The sequence below is a fragment of the Lipotes vexillifer genome, unplaced genomic scaffold (assembly GCF_000442215.2).
Source record: "Lipotes vexillifer unplaced genomic scaffold, Lipotes_vexillifer_v1.1 scaffold469, whole genome shotgun sequence".
Lineage (NCBI taxonomy): Eukaryota > Metazoa > Chordata > Mammalia > Artiodactyla > Lipotidae > Lipotes > Lipotes vexillifer.
Window position 1 is genome coordinate 1,808,567 of NW_006788006.1, and position 12,308 is coordinate 1,820,874.

At 47.5% G+C, this 12,308-nt stretch overlaps 1 protein-coding gene across 1 annotated transcript in view; it reads left to right on the plus strand.

The window, feature by feature from the left end:
* Positions 1 to 10,223, plus strand: part of TMEM38A (transmembrane protein 38A) — a 21,743-nt gene extending 11,520 nt beyond the window's left edge. Inside the window, exons 2-6 of the mRNA XM_007460996.1 lie at positions 4,752 to 4,908; positions 5,167 to 5,351; positions 7,641 to 7,728; positions 9,053 to 9,170; positions 9,947 to 10,223. Of these exons, the coding sequence (XP_007461058.1) occupies positions 4,752 to 4,908; positions 5,167 to 5,351; positions 7,641 to 7,728; positions 9,053 to 9,170; positions 9,947 to 10,174 (776 nt within the window). The 3' untranslated portion in view covers positions 10,175 to 10,223. The remainder of the gene's footprint in view (positions 1 to 4,751; positions 4,909 to 5,166; positions 5,352 to 7,640; positions 7,729 to 9,052; positions 9,171 to 9,946) is intronic.
* The last annotated feature ends 2,085 nt before the right edge of the window (positions 10,224 to 12,308 follow it).

Below are 12,308 nucleotides of genomic sequence, written 5' to 3' on the forward strand. Positions count from 1 at the left end.
CAGACGCAAACTGTTATATATAGGATGATAAACAACAAGGTCCTACTGTATAGCATATATAGCACAGGGAAGTATATTCAATATCCTGTGATAAACCATAGTGGGAAAGAATATAAAAAATAATGTTTATATATGTATAACTGAATCACTTTGCTGTATAGCAGAAATTAACACAATATGGTAAATAACTATATTTCAATAAAATAAAATAAAACTTAAAAAATAAAAGAGTCATTGGTACCAGCTCTGGCTGTGAGAGCTAAGTAGCTGTGTCTTATGACTTAATCCTAAATTCATTCTCTGGAAAATGAAACTAGTGGGGGAGGGAAGGAATCAAGATGATGAAATAAGTCGTCACACCAGGAGACACCCAGGTTCCAACTCAGGGGCGTGGCTGTAGAAGATTAGGACAATAGTAGCATAAAGAGAGAACCTAACTATCTCAAAAGATTCAAAAGAATTTGTCCATTTCTTCCTTTTGAATCTTTCGAGATAGTTAGGTTCTCTCTTTATGCTACTATTGTCTTAAGATGCAGATCTACTAGAGAATGGATTTGAGGATACAGGGAGGGGAAAGGGGAAGCTGGGACAAAGTGAGAGAGTGGCATGGACACATACACACTACCAAACGTAAAATAGACAGCTAGTGGGAAGCAGCCGCATAGCACAGGGAGATCAGCTCGGTGCTTTGTGACCACCTAGAGGGGTGGGATAGGGAGGGTGGGATGGAGGGAGACGCAAGAGGGAAGAGATATGGGAACATATGTATATGTATAACTGATTCACTTTGTTATAAAGCAGAAACTGACACACCATTGTAAAGCAATTATACTCTAATAAAGATGTTTTTTAAAAAAAGGTACAAAAGACTTAAGTGTGTAGTGTAAAGTGTATTTGACTAATAGACATTAATCCTGTACCTCTAGTGTTTTTTGTAAACGTGTTTTTAAAGAACTAGACCCCCTGCCTTCATTTTAATTTGGGATCTTAAAATACAGTTTATCTTGAAAGAGTTTAAGACTCATAAGAAATTGCAAAAATGGGTTCTTTTTATTTTTTCCCTGTGGCCATGCCACAGCTTGCAGGATCTTAATTCCCCAACCAGGGATTAAACCCCTGGCAGTGAAAGTGCTGAGTCCTAACCACTGGACCACCAGGGGATTCCCAGAAGTTGCAAAAATGGAGCAAAGAGTTTGCAAGTCCCCTTCACCCAGCTTCCCCCAATGACAACATCTTATCTAATGGTAGCTCATTATTTAAACATGGAAATTGGCATCAGAATAATACCATTAACACCAACTACAGACTTCATTCAGCTGTTTTTACATGCACTTTAAACAATATAGTCCTTTGAAATTTTATCACGTGTGTAGATTGGAGCAACCACCACCACGATCAGGATTACAGAATGGTTCTGACACTCCAAAGAAACTCCCCTGTGATGCCCCTCTATAGTTAGATCTTCCTTTGAACCCTAACCCCTGGTAACCACTGATCTGCTCTCTGCCACTCATCACTATGGTTTTGTCACTTGGAGAATGTTATATAAATGGAATCATATGTAGTATGTAACCTTCTGAGATTGGCAGTTTTCGCTGAGCGTCACACCATTGAGATCTGTCTGGGTTGTTTTGTGTATCCCTGGTTTATTCCTTTTTCGTTACTGATTAGTATTCATGGTACAGATGTACCACGGTTTGTTTATCCATTCACCCATTGAAGCCATTTGGGTTGTTTACAAATAAAGCTGCTATGAATATTTGCATGCACGACTGTGTGAATACCAGATTCTCCTTTTCAAATAAAATCTTATGCCAAACTCTGAGATAAAGCAGTAAAAGAAGTTGTGCTCTGGTTGAAACAGGGGGGAAGACCCAGGACATACTTGCTTGGTTTCTCCTTTGCCCCTGCAAACCCTCACGGTTCCCAGGAACACAGTTTGAAAACCATTGCTCTTGGGAGCCCATCCCCTCAGACCATGGAGGTCTTGGGTTATCAAGGCTGCAGGATGTCAGGACATGGGCCAGTTCATTCCCCTATCTCTGTGGTGCTCAACTTTGTTGCACAAAGGAATCACCTAGGAGCATTAAAAAATCCACAAGCCCAGCCACATCCCACACCGACAAACCGAGACCCTGTGGGATGGGAAGCAGGCATCAGGTGTTTGTAAAGTCCCCAGGTAACTGATGTACAGCCAAGTTGGAAACCAATGCGCTGAGCCATCTTCCTTAGGTGTGGGGTCCCTATTTCTGTTTGCTAAGTTAGTCCAGTCTTTTGCATTTTCTTGCCTTGGGTTTATAAGAAGATTCAATTTAGTGTCATTTATGAATGTTTATCCTCAGTTGCAGAAACTGTGAACTGTTGCATTTTTTTCTTTGTTATCCTTTTATTTTTTAACAGCTTTATGGAGATGTAATTCATATGCCCCCCAATTCACCCATTTAAATCATCCCATTCACTGGTTTTTAGTATATTTATAGAATTGTGCAACTATCTCCTCCAAGCTGGATCCTCTAGCTTTTACCCTCCCATCTCCCCCATCCCCTCCAGCCCTAAGCAACAACTAATCTACTTTCTGTTTTTCTATGTGAAAAATTGAATAAAGTACCAAGACCAAAAATGGGGTGGAGTCCACAGAGTGGTGGGAGCCCAGAGTCGGGAGTGACTGGCTCAGTAGAGCAAGGAAGCCTTCCTGGAGGAAGTGGCATTTGTGCTTGGCCAGTTTTGCTTGTGTCTTTGTTCCTTCCATGCTGCTAACATGGGATGCCCTCTCTCCCTCCTCATCCTGTTAGTATAATTCTGCCTTCAAGGAATCCATTATCCAGCTTTGCTCATTGCTCTTTCTACACCGTTCCTCACATGTGGGCATGCCCTGCACTGTCCCCTTCGGTACCAATACCTGGTGACTTCCCTCTGCACTGATGTCTCTCCCCCAGCAGGATAGGGCTCCGGAGCTCTTCAGCTCCACCTTTCAAATTTCTTCTGTGTCTTCCTATCTGGGGCCAATCAAAGCTCTTTACTCAGCAAATGAACATTCTCCATAAGAGCACAACTTAATAACAGAAGGACAGCCCAATTTTTTTAAAAAATACACAAAATACTTGAATAGCCATTTCTCCAAAGAAGATATAGGAATGACCAATAAGCACATGAAAAAGTACTGAATATCACTAATCACTAGGGAAATGCAAATCAAAACCACAATGAGATATCACCTCATACCCATCAGCATAGCTATTCCTAAAAAACAGAAAACAACAAGTATTGCTGAGGAGGTGGAAAGGTTGGAACACTTGTGCATTACTGATGGGAATGTAAAATGGGGCAGTTGCTGTGGAAAACAGTATGGAAGTTTCTCAAAAAATTAAAAATGGAATTAACATTTGATCCAGCAACTCCACTTCTGGAATATACCCAAAAGAATTGAAAGCAGGAACTCGTACAGATATTTGTACGTTCATGTTCTTAGCAGCACTATGCTCAATAACCAAAAGGTGTAAGCAACACAAATGTCCATTGATGGATGAATGGATATGTAGAAAGTGGTAGATCCATCCAATGGAATATTATTCAGCCTTAAAAAGGAGAAAATTCTGACACATGACACGGATGAACTTTGAGGACATTATGCTAAGTGAAAGAATCCAGTCACAAAACAACAAATACTGTATGATTCCACTTACATGAGGTCTGTAAAGTAGTCAAGTTCATAGAGACAGAAAGTAGAGTGGTAGGCGTCAGGGACTGGAATGAAGGAAAAATGGAGAGTTATTGTTTTTTTTTTGGCTGCATTGGGTCTTCGTTGCTGCACGTGGGCTACCTCTAGTTGCAGCGAGTGGGGACTACTCTTCATTTCAGTGTGTGGGCTTCTCACTGCGGTGGCTTCCCTTGTTGCTGAGCACTGGCTCTAGGTGCACGGGCTTCAGTAGCAGTGGCACACGGGCTCTAGGGCGCAGGCTCAGTAGTTGTGGCGCACGGGCTTATTTGCTCCATGACATGTGGGATCTTCCCAGACCGGGGCTTGAACCTGTGTCCCCTGCATTGGCAGGCGGATTCTTAACCACTGCGCCACCAGGGAAGTCTGAGTTAGCGTTTAATGGGGACAGAGTTTCAGTTTTGCAAGGTGAAAAGCTCTGGAGATGGATGATGGGGATGGTTGCACAATAACATGAATGTGCTTAATGCCACTGAACTGTACATTTAAAATGGTTAGAGTGGTACATTTTATGTATATTTTACCACACACACAAAAATTTTTTAAATAAGGAGAGACCAGAAGTACAGGCAAGCGTATAGGGATCTTGGCATCAGCCCAAGGCAGGAGTAGCTGCGTCAAAGCTTTCCCAACTGCATGTTGTCCCGTCTCTTCAAGCTTCAGTCTCTTCATGGGGATAATAAGAGTGATCACATGGCTGCAGTTATCAATGAAGATTTAATGTCCTTCCTATAAATGCTAAACCCAGTGTCTGAGACCTGGGAATGCTTGCTAATGTGAGCTGGTGTTATTGTTATTGCCACCTCTCTGAGCTTGGAGGAAAGAGCCCCAGCCTGGTTCTGCCTTCTCTCTGTGTGACCTCAGACATGTGTGCACCCTCTCTGAGCCTTGGTTCTTCCTCTGAAATGGGCAAACTGCAAGGCATTGGGTGGGCACTCTCTGAAGGCAGCTAAATTAGGATGGGCTGAACAGAGGGCATAAAGGGTGAAGCATGTCCCAGATGCCCTGGTGATGGGGGATGCCCCATGCCCCTCAGGAGCAGTCGAGCTGTCCCGGCGCCACCCCATGGCATCCTGGCTGTGTGCCATGCTGCATTGCTTCGGAAGTTACATCCTGGCCGATCTGCTCCTCGGGGAGCCCCTGGTTGACTATTTCAGCAACAACTCCAGCATCCTGCTGGCCTCAGCAGTCTGGTAAGAATCACTGGTCTGGCGGGATGTGGGAGAGCAGAGCAGGCGGGCAGGGTGACCCTGCCACCTGGGATTGGGGAGGCGGGAGGTTGGAGGAACTAGAACCGACCAGCACAACTTCCACAGTGGTCCTGACCCACCACTTTCCACTGCCCAGCTGTCCTAAGCCTGGCAAGTGAGAGCGAGGGTCTGGACACCACCTCATCTCCAAGGGGCCCCAGGGTCTGTCTCCCCCTGAGGCTTGGCATTCTCTCCCCAAAGGTACTTGATTTTCTTCTGCCCCTTGGACCTCTTTTACAAGTGTGTCTGCTTCCTGCCGGTGAAACTCATCTTCGTGGCCATGAAGGAGGTGGTGAGAGTCCGCAAGATCGCCGTGGGCATCCATCACGCGCATCACCACTACCACCACGGGTGGTTCGTCATGATCGCCACTGGCTGGGTCAAAGGTAAACAGGACCATGATGAGAACAATGGAAAAGCACCCCAGTTGAGAACCCCTGTTCAGTGGGACATATCGGGCACCCCAGCTGGCACAGCCATTGCTCTGGGCTAAGGGATGTCAGGACGGCCTCCTCATCAGTAGACACCTTTAGGGTAAATGAGAAGATTCTTCCAGAAGTTTTAACTATCAAAGGTAAATAGGACAACGAAGCAATGACAGCTGATGTCTCTAGAGCAGGATTTCTCAACTGTGGCCCTACTGACGTTTGGGGCTGGACCATTCTCTGTGGTGGAGGCCATCCTGTGCATCGTAGGACGTTGAGCAGCGTCCCTGGCCTCCACCCACTAGATGCCTGTAGCACCTACCAGTGTGACAACCTAAATTGTCTCCAGACATTGCCAAATGCCTCCTAGAGAGGAAATCATGCCCCTGTAACTACAGAGGTTCTTAAGCTTTGTGGACTACAGCCCTTTTATCAGCCCAGTAAAGCCTACAGATCCTTTTCTGTTTTTTAAATGCATAAAGTAAAATATATAGGAGAATAAAGGAAGCCTATTATTTTAAAGTAGTTATAAATTTAAAAAAATATATGCTGTAGTAGCTTTATCCATCTTTACTAGTGATTAAATAGCAGACCTTACAGTGGCTCCTAGTAACTCTCAGACTTTTGAATTGGTGTTGAGCACAAATGATATTTTGAAACCACCATCTGCAACAACGGGAATGTGAAAAGAAAAACATCCATGAATTCTGTTGGTGACAGAATCACAGACTTGCAAATCCTGCTGAGGTAACTGCCTCCCTTCATGATGGAAGGAAAGGCTGGATTTCAGCGAGGGATGTGAAAGTGAAGATGTAATTCTGTTTCCTGTCTGGGTTCATAGACTCCAGGTTAAGATCCCTGACCCGGGGCAAGTTTTGAGTTGAGGCCTTTGTGCATCTTTTCTCATTTGGTCTTTAAGACTCTCCTTTAGGAGAAGGCTGACATCATCTCTTTTTACAGAGGAGGGAAATGAAATGACATGCCCAAGGTCTCATGGCTATGGGGGCACAGCTGGGTTTGACTCCAAGTCCTCTGAATTCAACATCCACGTTCCCAACAGCTTTGGAGCCCTCCTTTTTATCCTCCTCCATTTATGCTAAGAGGTAGACCAACATAGACTTTGAGACAAAAAAATATTACTAAAAATATAGAGGGACAGTTTATAATGTTGGGTCACTCCGTTAAGAAGATATGACCATTATAAACATATATGCACCTAAAAACAGAGCACCAAAATACATAAAGCAAAAGTAGAGGAAAGTTAAAGGAGAAATAGATAATTCAACAGTAACAGTTGCAGTTGTGGACCAAGGAGTAAAAGGAAGGCAGGGAAAGAAGGCTTGAGCAGGTGCTAAACACCACTGGGCACCGAATCCCTGCTTCCTACTGACCAAAGTGGGTACCTCCAAAATGCCTGGGTCTAGAATCATCATCCATTGAGTCAGAGTATCCTCAGTACCACTGACATTTAGGGCTGGATCATGCTCTTTGGTGGGGGCTGTCCTGTGCATTATAGGGTGTTGAGGAGCATCCCTAGCTTCAACCCATTAGTTGCCAGTAGCAGCCCCCTCCCCAGTTGTGACAACCAAAAATGTCTACAGATATTGCCAAATGCCTCCTTGGGGGCAAAGTCATCCAAGATGCAAACCCCTGGTCCAGTGGTGCATATCAGGCATCCCAGTTAGCACAACCACTCCTGGAGTGGGCGTCCAAGCCTCTTTAGCCAATACATTTGGGGTAAATGGGAAGATTCTTCTAGAAATTTAACCAGAAATCTTGACGTGGGTCTCATTCTCTCTCCAGGAAGCCTGTACTACAGAGCAAATTCCCCAGGGGTATGACATGCCTTCCAGAGGGCAAGTGGCTTGAAAAAGGTTGAAAGCTCAGAACCCAGAGAGAAGAGAGGCTGGGGGTGGGGAGCCCTCTGGAAGCCTCATGCGCAGCTCAGGGTCCTGGATTGGGAGCATCAGGGCAGACAACCCAGATTTGTCCGAGACATACCTTGCAGGTGGGATATGACCTCGATTACTTCATGCCGGTTTTGCTCCAAATGTGCTGTGTGACCCTCAGCAAGACTGTCCCCTCTCTGGGCCTCAGTTCCCCCACCTGCAACTGATGATCATACACCTCAGACTCAGCATCCCTCTGGAGGAGACTCCAGAAGCAGAGAAGCTGCTTCCTTGGGAATTCAGCCAAGGAGAACAGGGAGCTGGAGGTGGCGGGCTTGTTTAGAAGTACCTTGTCCCATAGGCTCTGGTGTAGCCCTCATGTCCAACTTTGAGCAGCTGCTCCGAGGGGTCTGGAAGCCAGAGACCAACGAGATTCTGCACATGTCCTTGTGAGTATCCCATCCTCCCTATTCCTTGGGCCTGACCCTGGGTTGGATACTTCTGGTAACTTGGAAGTCTCAGCCCCTGATTCTCCTTTCAGAAGCTTCCAGAGACCATGGCTGGGGGACCCCAGAGGTAGAGCCCTAACACTACCTAGGGGGCAGGGGCAGGCAACGTTGCAGGGTGATGAGACACTTGATTTGGGTTTTGAAGAGTGAATAAGAGTTTTCTGGCAAAGAGGGAGCTTCTGGACAGAGGCCAGCACCTCTGCCAACTCTCAAGTCAGAAAAGAGCAACGATTCTGCCTGGTTCTGCAGGGTCAGGGTACAGATTGTGGGTGGGAAGTGAGGGATTCAGGATGTAGAACACAGAGTGTGGGTGAGGAGTGTGGCTGGGGCTAAGTGGGGAACATTGGGCAGGGCCAGATGGCAACATACAGGACTCAACCCAGGACCCCACAGGGCATTTAGCTTGATACATTTTTAAAAGACCTAAAGGTTCAAGCTAGTTAAATTTTCTCCCAATCTACAATAAAGCTGTTGCCATTAAAATATGACAACATTAAAAGGCTCACCCATATGCCAATGAAAACTATCTCCCATTTCATATGGTGGAAAACATAACTTTATCTCACTTTATCCCCATGAGAGGTCTGTTCCCACACTCAGTTCATGGACAGGGAAATGGGGGCTCAGACCGTTGTGTCCCTTGCTACTAAGAGGGCAAGTGGCTTCCCCTCTCAGATTCTATTTCTGCCTCATCAGCTGAGTGTGAAGGCTCCATCACACACACAACCCTCTGACCCTGGTTCCTGGTGCATGCTTTGGAAATATCAGGTCGAATTATCATCATTAAGTATGTGCAGTGAGCGACAGACTTCAGAAACAGAAGTCACTGGTCTGTCTTCTGCAACAAGTCAAAACATCGGAAGCCTATTCTTCAAGGAAGAAAAGGAAAATTAAGAAGAGCTGTGTGTTGTAATCCCACCTTCTGGGGGAGTGCACTGTTCAGAAGTCCCCAAGACCACCCTCAGGGTTGACAATTTGCTAGAAGGACCCATAGAACTTGGCCAAGCCATTATACTTAGGATTATAGTTTATTACAAATTAAAAATGGCAAAGGTAAAGACAGCATCCAGGGAGAGGCTAGGCGCAAGCTTCAAACTGTCCTCTCTCAATGGCATGTCACATGGGCACCTTCCCACCATGCACTCTGGAGAAGCTGGGATGGGTGCTGGGACCAGCAGGGGTGGGCAGAGAAGGGGGCCTGGGACAGTGGTACAGAGGCCTGAGCCATGCAGAACCTCCCAGTAACCACAGCTACTCCCTCCAGCCCCACCAAGGCCAGCCTGTATGGAGCCATCCTCTTTACCCTCCAGCAGACCCGCTGGCTCCCAGTGTCCAAAGCCAGCCTCATCTTCATTTTCACCATGTTCATGGTATCCTGTAAGGTAAGCCTTCCTGTCCTGACACCGACCCAAACCTCCCAGGCTGAGGTTAGGGAGCTTAGACTCATAGCCTTGAGTGTCTGGGGAAAGGAGAGCCCTAAGGTCAAGGGGTGGGGAGATTGTCAGTAGGTTCATGCATGGGAGAAGGGTATGAGAAGATTAGTGTCCAGCCGGTGGGGATGGCGGTGAGCAGAATAAGGTCTACCAGGCAGAGGGCCCAGCATGGGCAAAGGCCAAGATGGGGGCAGGAGTGTACGGAGTTTGTTTGGAGTATCGGGGCCTTGTGCCTTGGGCATGGAGAGCGGGCTGGACCAGGAATGGTGCTGGTCTGACCCTCAGGCCTTGAGTTAGGGTCACCCCCTACCCAGGAAAGGTCTTCTGGGGCCATGCACTCTTCCCTCCCCGTGGAGCTGACGAACTTCGCTGCTGGCTCCCCGGGAAGGGACCACAGGGCATCGCATAAGGAAAGGGAGTGAGCGACCCCAAGCCAAACACAGCTCCTCTCTGAGCCCAGGTGTGTGTGTGGGATACTCCTGGGGGAAAGGTGGCCAACTGTCCTGGTGTGCCTGGGTTTTTAGCACTAAAATCTCGCATGCCAGAAAACCCAGGACACTTGGTCACCTTCTTAGGGGTGCATGCAGCCAGAAGGCTGGGTCTGGGCTACCTCTGCCCTTCACCTGGCTGACCTCCCTCTTTCCCCCCCACCCCCCCACTTTGCTTCTGCCTCATTCTCCCTCTGGCTCTGTCGCCTCTCCTGTCCCTCTGCCACACCACCTCAGGTGTTCCTGATGGCCACTCACTCCCACAGTTCCCCTTTTGATGTTCTGGAAGGCTACATCTGCCCTGTGCTGTTTGGGTCGGCCTGGGGGAGCAACCATCACCATGACAACCACGGTGGATCCCAGGGCGGCAGTGGGCCCGGCCCCTCGCACTCAGCCCTGCCCACCAAGTCCAAGGAGGAGCTGAGTGAGGGCTCCAGGAAGAAAAAAACCAAGAAGGCAGATTAGAGGGCAGCCCTGGGGGCATTCAGGGCACCAAGGAGAGGACCCAGACCCAGGACCTGGGCTCAGTTCTCCCCTCTCCAGGCCTCTACTACGCCATCTACAAATTGGAGCCATTAGCCCCCCCTCCAGGGCTGATGCGGGGGTTAAATGAGATATGGGGGTGAAGGGCATTTGTAGGAATGGGGGGTCTCTTTCTCTTTCTGCCTGGTCCCCATAGAGTTACAGCTTCTGGGGGGGCAGTTCACAGAATCCCAGCAGCAGCTCCAGCGGGAAACCCTGGCCATTATGTTCTTGGTTCTATTATTTCCTCTCTAAAATTACACCTTGACTCCAAAAGAATTTCAAGCCATGTTGAGGCTCATTCATTTGACGGACGTTATACTAAGTGTCTGCTGTAAGGTAGCTGCTGTGATTTCCACGTCTCTTCTTGCCGACTTCTCCTGGGCATCCCTGGGCAAGTTGCCTCCTGCTCTGAGCCTTGCGTGCCCCATCTATATAGTGGCTCCTCACCCCATTCTGTATGCAGGGGCTGATGTGAGGCTGGACGTGAACCAGATTTCTAAGCTCAGAAGCACAATGCAGTTAGGAGGGGAGGCCTTGGTGGATGTTTATTTTGCGTAAAAATGGCTTTGCATTTTAGATCTTTTGTGTTTGTGGACTGGAGAACCCCACAAGTTACTTGGCACAAAGGAGGACTTCAGGAGACATGTCTAAGCCAGACTTGAGAGCATGGAGGGCGGGGAAGGCTTGTTCTGATCCTTGGCTTCAGGTCGTTCCTAAACCAAAGAAATGCAGCTGGTTGGTCAGGTGTTCCAAGATCTGGCTCTGTCCAGGGGCTCCAAGAACTCACTGTTGGATCTCGGAAGCTCCATGAGACCTCCCTCATGCTGTCATCCTTCATTGCCGCTCACTCAGTCATTCAACAAACACATGCCTACTATGTGCCAAACCTTGTGCTGCTGCTAGACAGGCTGGGAACTTGATTCAGGGTGTGCGAGGGGGATGGGAGCTGAGCGCCCCTCCTGGCCATCTGCATCTCAGCCTAGATCACCAGGACATCTGAGAGGGGTAGGTGGGTTGGGCATGGCCAGTCTCAGATGGGGTTGGGGCCCAGACCAGGCCAGCTTGGGGCTGCCCTTTGTACACGCTGCAGCTGTGTCAGAGTGGTGTGGGATTGTTGGGGTTCCAGGTGTTGCCCAGCTATTGGGAAAGTGCCTTGATCTGGTGATGCCTTGGAGCTAGATGGGTCCTGAGGCTGTAGGGCCCCCAATTTCCTCCTTTTGCATGTCCATCAAGGCTCAGCGTGAAGGGTCAGCAAATAAATTTGTTGTGAAAGAACCCTGATGGCTTGTCTGATTCATTCTTGCTCTTTTGGCCTCACGGCACAATGGGAGTCCTGCAAACTTAGAGACGCATGGAGTTTCCAGGAGAATGAGGCTCATGGCAGCCCTTGCTCACCAGTGGGAGATAGAGGCAGTGGGTGAAGTCTGTGGGGCTTGGAGTTAAGCAGAAATGGGTTTGATCCTCACTCTGCCATTGACAGGTCATGGGGCTTCCCCTTCTCTAAGGCTGTTTGCTTCTTGGGGAAAAGAGGATGATGATTATCACTGCCCTTCAAAGACAGGTGGGGGGATTAATGGGAGTGGTTGGGATTTGCAGCTAAGAGTCTGTGCAAAACCCTGTTAAGAGAATGAAAGTCAAGCCACAGACTGGGAGAAAAATCTTTGAAAATCACACATCTGATAAAGGGATTGTATCCTGCATATGTAAGGAATTCTTAAGACTCAATAATAAGAAAACAGCTCAACTTAAAAAGGAGCAAAGGATTTGAGTGGACACTTTGTCATAGAGAATATACAGATGGCATAGAAATAAGCACGTGAAAGATGCTCAACATCCTTGGCCATTGGGGAAATGAGTGGGAAGACACCACTTCACACCCACTAGGAGAGCTAAGATTAAAGAGACTGACCGTATTAAGTGCTGGTGAGGATGTGGAGCAACTGGAAATCTCATACATGGCAGGTGGGAATGTCACAGTGCAACCACTTTGGAAGACAGTTCAGCAGTTTCTTAAAAAGTTAAACAAAAGTTAAGACAGTTCGGCAGTTCCTTTTTCTTTTTTTTTTTTTTTTTT